We start from the raw sequence: 9,393 nt of genomic DNA, 5'->3' as shown, positions 1-9,393 counted from the left end.
AAGTTCTCAAGCAAAACTTTGAATTCAATATTTTTCCAAAATTTGCAGCTCAAAGTAAATATTTTTCATTTAAACTAATTTCAGGTAACAAAATAGGGAAAATGCCACCCACTTAAAAATAGCTTAAATTGCATGTACATTGTCACAGTAAATAAACAAGGTAAACATCGACATGACTTCAAATTATTCTTGGGTTAAAAAATAGGCAGTTCAAAATAGATTCCACCTTTGGTCAACATTTTGGATGCAATTCAAAGTTTCTCATAAAATAAACATATTTTAAAGAGTGTTTTGAATTTTACTGCATAATTTCTAGCCAACAGAATTGACAGTGGTATCTTTAAAGTTTATTACATGTCAGATCAATAGCCATTATGCAGAGCTAACACAATCATCAAGATGCAATATCATCCCTCTACTTAACCCTTACTACTGTGACATGAAGTAAAACTTCCCATAGGTGGTCCATGGGGAAGTCATCTCACAAATCACAAAGTGAAACTTTCGTGTTTGTTTAACAATAAAAGTATTCTTTTCTGATAAAATGGAATGTGAGCTGGATTTTTAGTCAAGAAAGCAAAATGTTCACTTAAGTAATCCCCATGAGAGTTTTTCAACAAAAGGGGGAGAATTTTACATTCTGCATAACAAATTGTTTTGAAGCATGAGCTTAAAATGAAAATGCCCCATTACAACAGACTGTAAATTTTTTTCTGATGCTTTTAAAAGTGCCTCGATCATTTCTACGGCTACATTGCTAAAGTTAAGTATTTGCTATTATATTTAAACATTTTTCAGAAATGAACATTCTGAGGCTTTGCAGCATTATTAAGAAAAGCTGTCCATACTTTACCATGTTGTTACATTTGTTTATCTGCTGATTATAAAATGTGTTAAACAGTATTTTAAAAACAAAAAAAAAATGCAGAGCTGCGCTTTGATTAATTCAGTGAACAAAACATATGCTGTTGGTTCTGTTCTATGAATTCATATATGATCAATAAAATCTTTTAAAAGAGCAACTTTGGCTTTTAGGATTGTACTGCCGACCATGATTTTTGCCCTAGTTAACTCTGGGCTCGTACTGTTAACTTAAGCAAACAAAACCCTTTTCTGGCTATTATGGTAATGTCTTTTTAATATATTCTTATCCTTTCTAAAATTTCTTTAGGTTGGAAGCTGTGTACTGTGGTTGTTACCCAGTTTGTCCCAAAGATCTGGTTTATCCCGAGATATTTCCAGGTAGCTGCTTTAAGTTTCATCTCTGTTGAGATTTAATACATGATTTATGCTAAATTAGAAAGTTTGAAAATAAACTTAGGCAGGAGCAATTGTTTATTTGGCAAGTCAACATGTTAGTGTTAAGGAAAATTTTATGTGTTTTAATACATTAGAGTAAGCTTATATTTACCATCTGTTCTTTTAAGATAACAAAAAAGCAAGTTTTCAAATAGCATTCTTCATTGTTAGCATACACATCCCATAATGATAGGTTTTTATAAGCAGGTCAGTGTTGCTGCAATTGCTTACAGATTTTTTTTAATGATATACACAGAGAAAAATCAAGGACTGAAAGTCACACCAAATTATTTAAACAATTGACTAGCTAATAATATGCAACTGTTGTACGGGGTACATACGGCTATAGTACCAATTCTTTCAAACAATTCTCATCACTAAATATATCACATATGCATTGTGTTACATTAGAATAATGTATTTTAATCACCCAAAGGAGATGTCTAAACAGCACAACTACACAGTCTTATTTAGCATTAAACATCCTTGTGAGCTGAGGTAACCTTATAAAATCATGCTTAAATAATGTAAAACACGAGGCGGCACAGAGCAATATGCATTTTTAATTAGTAAAGTGACTAATATCAAGTGTGTGCTTTGAGGTTTTTGTTTCATTAAAAATGTATCTGTTTTTCCTGCAGCTGAATATCTGTATTCTACACCTGAACAGCTTTCAAAAAGGCTCCAGAATTTCTGCAAGAGACCAGATATTATAAGAAAACATCTCTATAAGGTAGTTATTGAGAAGAGATTTACATGGTATGAATGCCATATTGAAGTACAAAGAAAAATCTTTAAAAAAAAAACATTTAATTAACATACTAATGTTTAAAGGAAACATGCTAGGGAGGGATATTAGTTGTTACACTAACAAGGATTAATTAAACTGGATGCCAGTTGTATTAACCTAGGTCTTATGAAATACGTGCACTTAATGCATGGTACATGCTTTTTTTAAAATTTATTGTTTTCTAAGATGACTGTCCTTTACATTTAGCCCCACGAGGCTTATAAAAATGAACCTGGATTAATGTAACTCATTAGTTTAAAAGGAAGTAAAGGAAAGATTCTACAATTATACTAATGAGGATAAGCCTTTCTTCCCATCATAATGAAATCTTTAGTCCTCAAAAATTCAGGTGAATGACATTAGTAAAGTTTGGTGTTCATTTTTGAATTACTATGAAGATGATTTTCAAGAACTGAATATTTCCCTTGTCCAGTTTAATAAAATGATATAAAAATCCTCAGTTTGCTTAGAATTAGACTGTTGGTTTCATCTCTGAATGGCAAAGGCAAAAGGAAAACAGTATAAATAGCACCATCATTCAGTTCCCTCATTCATTATCTTTTTTCCCTTATTTGAATCAAGAATTTTACATTGTCGAAATAACAGCACAAAGAGGCCCTACTAAAAGTCTAAGTAATTGAAGTAGGATAAATCTGCTTTACGAGTTGAAGGTGGCTCTAGGCCATGAGTAATATACCTTTTTATATTCTTTGAATGTAGCATCTTCATTTTACATAAATTCAGTATAGTTTACAATCCAGCAGTTTTATAATCCAGCATATTTTAATTTTCCTATGTTAATATATAACCTTCTATATGAAATACAGTTCTCTGCCTTTTTCTTTCCTTTTCCTTTTCATGGCCTAAAATACATATTTACATAGTGATACATCAAAACATGACTTTGTTTCTGCAGGAAACAGTTAAACTTCAAGAAAAAGGGAGAGAACCAAAAATGCAATTTAACACCCAATTTCAAGCTCATTATCTTTCATTGTCTATTAACTTGGCAATGGTTCAGAAGGTAGCTCATAATAGTTTAAAATGCTGACTGAACAGTTCCAGACTTCAGTATTACTCCTCGAGTCAATACTATTGTATTGTATACACAGGAAGCTTCACAGAGAAAACAGTCCTCCAAGGTTTACCTCAATATTTCCTAATTTCTAAAATTCAGTAGCAGTTTTGTTTGTATAAAATATTAGTCAAAAGTTTCCCATGTGATCCACTGTCAAAATATGCAGATTATGAAAACTGAAGAAATAGAATGAGTACAAATGGATTCATTTTCTGTATTTGACACAAAGCTATTTTCAGTGAGCTCACAGTCATATTATTGTTTTATTTTTTTTTTCCTTCAGGTGTATTTTTGGTGAAGTATTTATAAATGTGTTTCCATGAACAAAATTTATCAGTTTTTAATGTAACTCCAGTTTAGGCCTTATTAACCCTGTTATTTTGCATCTGCAAATTTTTAATCATTTCAAAAGTTACTGCAACAAGTTTCTTCTAGTGAGAAGAGAAAACAGTTCTCCAGCTGAAATATTTTAATACAACTACTGCCATAAGACAGCTATAATTATTTATTTTACAAACAACTTCTGGAAAAATTCTGAAAGAATGTCACTTAATGGTATGCTATAGATATACCAAATTGTTCCTCCACAGCTTAAAAGATAATCTATACCATAAATGTTATTTCACTGAACTATTACATGTTAGTACTCACATATATCTTTAGTTTGTACATCATAAAAGTCTCCATCTCAAAGTTTTGTAAATTAATAGTTCATGCATAAGCATTTATAAGAATTTATATGTGTAATTTATTTTGAAGTATTTTCTACCATGGATTGTTTTCCTATAAAACTATAATAACATATGTCTTTAGTCATAGATCTTAGTGATATTGTATCTGAAAATTAATCTCAAAATTTAATAAATTAGTCCAAAATTATAAGTGAATTATAAGTGATGAAGAGCTTTATGATACAGTTATTAGGAAAAATTGGAATGTTGCAAGGTATTAACTTGAAATAAAAGGAAGGACCACAGATTTAGTTTGTGGTAATAGGATTTAGAGCCAAAACAGAAAAAGAATACCTTCCAAAACTTTATAATTAAAATATAATAAGTTATGATAATTTTACACCTTATGCTTTATAAATATGCACATTTTCAGGTAGCATTTGCTTTCTTTAAATCCAAGAGAATTATTTTCTCTAAGGCAGCTTTTTACCTACTTTTTTCTTATGCAGTGGAAAAGGCTCTTTTGTATGTCCTGTGAAGAGAAGGTTGGGTTTGTTGGGTTTTTTTAAGATTTATTTCATTGAACAGTGCTGTTTTGCTTTTATAAAACATATGCTTCTAGGATCTAAAAGGATAGAATGTCACTGAATTCTTTAATTTGTTTCTTTTACATTTTTACACCTTACTCTTTTTTTGTTGTTAAAAGTTTACATTTTAAAATCATTTCAACTTCTTATCATATAGAGTTCACTTTAGGATACGATTTTTCATATGGATTCACACTTAGAAATTTAATGACTAGAATAAGGCTACTAACACTTGGCTTTCTTCTCACATAAGATGTTATACTTTCAATATGAGTGAGAGTTTTGGGGCTATAACTTAAAGCAGGATTTGAAACAGAATGCTAGTAACTGAAAAGCAGAAACAGAATTTACTTTTTTTCTTAAAGTGACTCTTTCTACTACAGAACACTGTGCACTGTGTCCATGACTTCTCACCTGAAATTGTTTCAGGCCTGAAATGTTAAAATGCCTCGTGTTCATGCAAGTGTTCTCTCTCTCTTTCTCTCTCACCTGAAATTGTTTCAGGCCTGAAATGTTACAATCCCTCGTGTTCATGCAAGTGTTCTCTCTCTCTCTCTCTCTCTCTCTCTCTCTCTCTCACACACACACACACGCACATACACACACTTAGGATCTTTAGAAAAATTCAACGCATGCAAAAATTAAGTATTTCTTAATAATGTTAAAATCTAAAACTATTTTCTTAATTTTAAAAAACTTAAAATCACTTAAAAAGTTTACATCTGTGGTTTAGTCTGACGATAACTTTATCAGGACACATCATTTTCTAGGTCGGGCAGATGCACTGAACACATACTGTCACATAGATAAAATACGGATCTCTTCTGGGACTCCCAAGCCTACCTTGAACACAAGTTTCTAGAAGTAATCATAAAATAAGTAGCCACGGATTGACTTCTTACACTAACAACAGTTCTCCCTTTCCAACCCAAGCAAGCCTTAATACTGTGAAGTTGTATTTTTTTGCCTCAGTTTTACTGTGTGAATTTACTTACTGAAAGTTCTCAATAGTAATTTGAGATCAGAACTTCATGCTTTTAGAGAACCTTGATCATTATATTTAAAAGGCTTTAGAAAAAAGCTTTTATGGATATTCTCTGTTACCAGTATTGAAAATACTAGAAGACTACAAGTGGGGCAGTTGTATAAGGTAGACATCGCTCAGAATAACAGAAGAGATTTTCATTCCTATCCTATTTTTCATTTACTTTTATTTACAAATTAAATGATATCGTGTGGTTGAAAAAAAAAAGAGATGCCATCTTTACTTTTTGCCTTTTGAGGGTGAACAACAGTTGCTTAAAATTTTTCAGATGACAGCTACTGATTTTTATTTTATTCTCCTCTTTGAGTGTTTCAATATTGAAGAAACTTTTGTAACCTCTGTTATCTCGAGAAGAGAAGAATTTTCAGATTCCTGTCTAAAACCAATTCCAAACAAAGGTTAAGCTTACAATTTAAATTTGATGCCCAGAAAAGCCATTTGTGGTTGTCTTAATTATGTCAAGCTATATCTACCCGAACCTCAGCCAAAGCCACTTTGTTTCCTTCAAAAGACTGGTCACTTTACAGTCCCCTTTTAATTTGAGCTTATACTCTGGATGTGAATTAGGTGCTCCTCACTGGTTTTAACACTCCTCCAATGTCCTTACATTAAAATGAAAACTTAAATGCTTGTGACATTTTAAGAACTTATAAAATCTCTCAACTGCACCAGCCCAATTTAAAGCACATTCTCAGTCTCAATCTCTTACTCTTTCTCTCTCCCCTATTCTTCCCTCCCCCCTTTTTTTCCTTTCCTCCCTTTCTTCTTCACTCCCTTGCTTGATTTTATTTGGTCTGCTTTTCCTTTGATTTGTCTAAATAAAATAAAAGCAAAAACCTTTAGCATAATAGATATGGTTTGGCTGGTTAAAATCAGAAGTTTTGGCTTCTTGTCCTTTGCTAGTCCTTCGCAGCCTAACTCTAGGTGATTTTCCTAGCCTCTATATGATTCCTTGGTAAACGTGGAAGAATTTTTTAAAATCTTAATAGTATTTTCCCCCTGAGGTGTTGCCATAATGAAATAATGAATATAAAGCCATTTGTAAACATGAAGCACTTTATAAATTTCATGTAATAATAATGACATTTATCTTTGAGTCTTCACCACTTAAAAGTAAAATTCATACTAGCAAAATTGTGTATTAAGAGTGTTATGTATCTTGTGTTTACAAAAGTTAAAAGTCAGACGATAAACTTCTAATAGCTCCCATCCATAACATAAACTAGGAAATGTGTATGCAGCAGAATGCACCCATTTGCAAAAAATGGTAGATTTATTTGATGGTTGGAAATACAGTTACACTTTAAACCAATCAGAAACTGGGATTTCCTAAGGTAATGAAGTAACTGGAGAACCATTTACTGTGGCTTTTTGAAATATAATTGACATAAGTGATGCAAATTTGCAATGTGAATTTCAGCATACTTTAGTCTTTCAGTTGTTAATGCTTCTTCATTTCTTCCTCTTCTCTTTCTCCCCCTTGTTACAGGGTGAAATGGCTCCGTTTTCTTGGGCAGCCCTACATGGTAAATTCAGGTCTCTGCTTACAACAGAACCTAGGGAAGATTTGTGACAGATGGGTCTAAGTCACAAACTTGCAGCCTAAGGCAGAATCTGAAGAACTTTCCAGAGTGTGCCCATATTTACCTGATCAGAGAGAAAAGAAAATCTGCAGAGGAAGCTGAGCCTGGCTGCTTGTCATAGCTGACACAGAGCCATCTGCCACAAACCTGTGGCGGCTTCAGATCTCCAATCCCTGCCACCACCCCAACTCAAATTAAATACAGATTCCTAGAGACGTTATGATGGTTACACATGTCCTCGGCATCACATGTAGGAGACTGTTCAAAAAAAATATGTGGCCTGTTGTATAACCGCACTCATGTATCCCATATGTGGTGCCACATTGAATTTCCGGTTGAATCCGTTTTTATCCTTTGTACTGGATGACATGGTGCCTGAATTCTTTCTTTTCGCCGACACGATGGCAGCCAAACTGCAGCTTCAAACGCTCACACTTGGCTGGGTTTCTACCTAGGTTGCCAGGTTATCATCGGAGCCTTCTTGTGTCCTCAAAGGGCCACAGGGCCTGAAAGGAGCAGCAGAGTGCTACCGGACTAATTGGGCAGGCATCTCAGAATTGTTTGTGGGCAAAGGGCTGCTCTAGCCCTTTTTTGTTAGCAAATTAATGAGTCTCTGGCACAGGGGTTTTAAGTGAAGGTATTAGTAAGGGGGTCTGGCAGGTATTCCCATGATTCACAGAGTTGCATTTGCATTTAATTAATCTTAAAGAAAGTTGCAAGATAAACAGCTGTAATTTGGACAAACATGGCAAATACAGTAAGAGGGGGCCATCTCACTCATAAAATGAACACTGAGATACTTGTTTTAACTTTTTTCCAGGGGTAAAAATAGAGAGGTCAAAATACTTCTAACAAAACTCATAATTTTGAAATAGTATTCCTCAAAAATATTTGCACCCACCTACAAAAATGTATCTCTTCAAGATAAATCACTTATGATTCCAATAGTCAAGCTGCTGTATTTGTCGTTGTAAAGATGTTTTGAATGGCTAGATTGTAAAATAAATTTTTAATAAAGTGGCCGCTGCAGTTTTTAATTAGCATATTCATTTACGTGTAAGTATGTACATCTATCTATCTGTACGTTTTTCACTGAATGCTTTTCTTGTGTCAGAGACAACGAATACAATTGTTTCTTTTCCGGATGAACAAGGATCTGTTTTGCAAATGTTTGTAAGATATTATGACATTTCCAAGATTTTCTTTGCATTCTGGAAAGCAGGAGGTAAACATTTGTAGTCATTAAGGTAAAGTCTGTTGATAAACCATCTTCTGTTTACTGACAGGTAAATTGTAACTTTCCTAGCTTTTGAAATGAATAACTTCTATCCACCACAGAGTGAGGCGCAGTCAGGGAGAGTTGGCTAGACAGGGGCCAAGCCTAGCTCTCTGGCTTCTAAAAGGATTGAGTGGCCAAGTAGGCATCTAAGATAGAACAGGCAATGGTGCAGAAGTCTACTCGGGCCCATTTGAGAGACAGCAAAATCGAAAGTAGGAAATAGACCAAGGTTAGGGAGCCAGACACAGCCCTTGGGGTAGAGGTAGTCTTGCAGACCAAAGAAAGCAGTTCCTCCATGAGGCCTGGGAATTTAAAAGCAGGAAAAGTAAGAAACAGAAACAACAAGCTCTGTCTTTACCACAGACTCTTCTCCCCAGCCAGTATGAGATTCATAGTGTATGATGGGCCACACAGCCTCTGAACAAATTACTTCAACCATGAGACAGAGGGCTCAGGAAATATGTCAAAGTCCCTTCCAATCTAAGACGATGGAACTCAGAATCTAGCAGGTATGTTCCTTTTGAGAACAAAACTAAAGATAGGAATATGAATAAGAAGTTGTCAGAAACTTCTGGGCAATGTTATACTTTATACCATCTAATGAGATGAACCAGCTGAGTCAGTTTGCTTTAGGCAGAAAGGTGCTGTGTCATAGATGACATCTTCACAAGATAATATTGTAATCTCACAGCCAAGAAATAGTATTTAGTTTACTGTTTTTCTATCCTGAAAATAATGGGCTTACGTTTTATAGTGGATAAGATTATATGCACAACAGCTGTCCATATATGTTTTCTCACTAATTGATGGGGGGAAAATGTTAAATACCTTTCAAAGACTATATCTGAAACATTAACATGTTTTCCTGATTTTGGCTAATATAATTTTGAAATGTGTGAGGTTTTGGTTTTTTTTTTTTTTTTTTTTTTTTTTCCTGCACCATAAACTCAAATCAAGTCCTGTGCTTACCTGTGCCCAGCATTCTTTCCAGGATAAAAACTTACATTCAAGGTGTCATTTATGAAAACTATGCTGTCAGAGTTGGTATTAGGGCACATAAG

General features: G+C 33.8%; 1 protein-coding gene across 6 annotated transcripts in view; it reads left to right on the top strand.

Moving 5' to 3' along the window:
- The window catches only part of GTDC1 (glycosyltransferase like domain containing 1), a 390,698-nt gene extending 381,602 nt beyond the window's left edge, over nucleotides 1-9,096 (top strand). For 5 of the 6 annotated variants that reach the window (XM_063094114.1, XM_063094089.1, XM_063094097.1 and 2 more), the window contains 3 exons: nucleotides 1,172-1,242; nucleotides 1,941-2,032; nucleotides 6,960-9,096. In XM_063094114.1, the coding sequence (XP_062950184.1) occupies nucleotides 1,172-1,242; nucleotides 1,941-2,032; nucleotides 6,960-7,043 (247 nt within the window). In that variant the 3' untranslated portion in view covers nucleotides 7,044-9,096. The remainder of the gene's footprint in view (nucleotides 1-1,171; nucleotides 1,243-1,940; nucleotides 2,033-6,959) is intronic. The other variant, XM_063094122.1, reaches the window with a different exon arrangement.
- Nucleotides 9,097-9,393: the final 297 nt, after the last annotated feature.

This window comes from Cynocephalus volans, chromosome 1 (genome assembly GCF_027409185.1).
Source record: "Cynocephalus volans isolate mCynVol1 chromosome 1, mCynVol1.pri, whole genome shotgun sequence".
NCBI classification, from domain to species: Eukaryota; Metazoa; Chordata; class Mammalia; order Dermoptera; family Cynocephalidae; genus Cynocephalus; species Cynocephalus volans.
This window is presented reverse-complemented; position numbering and strand designations above follow the sequence as displayed.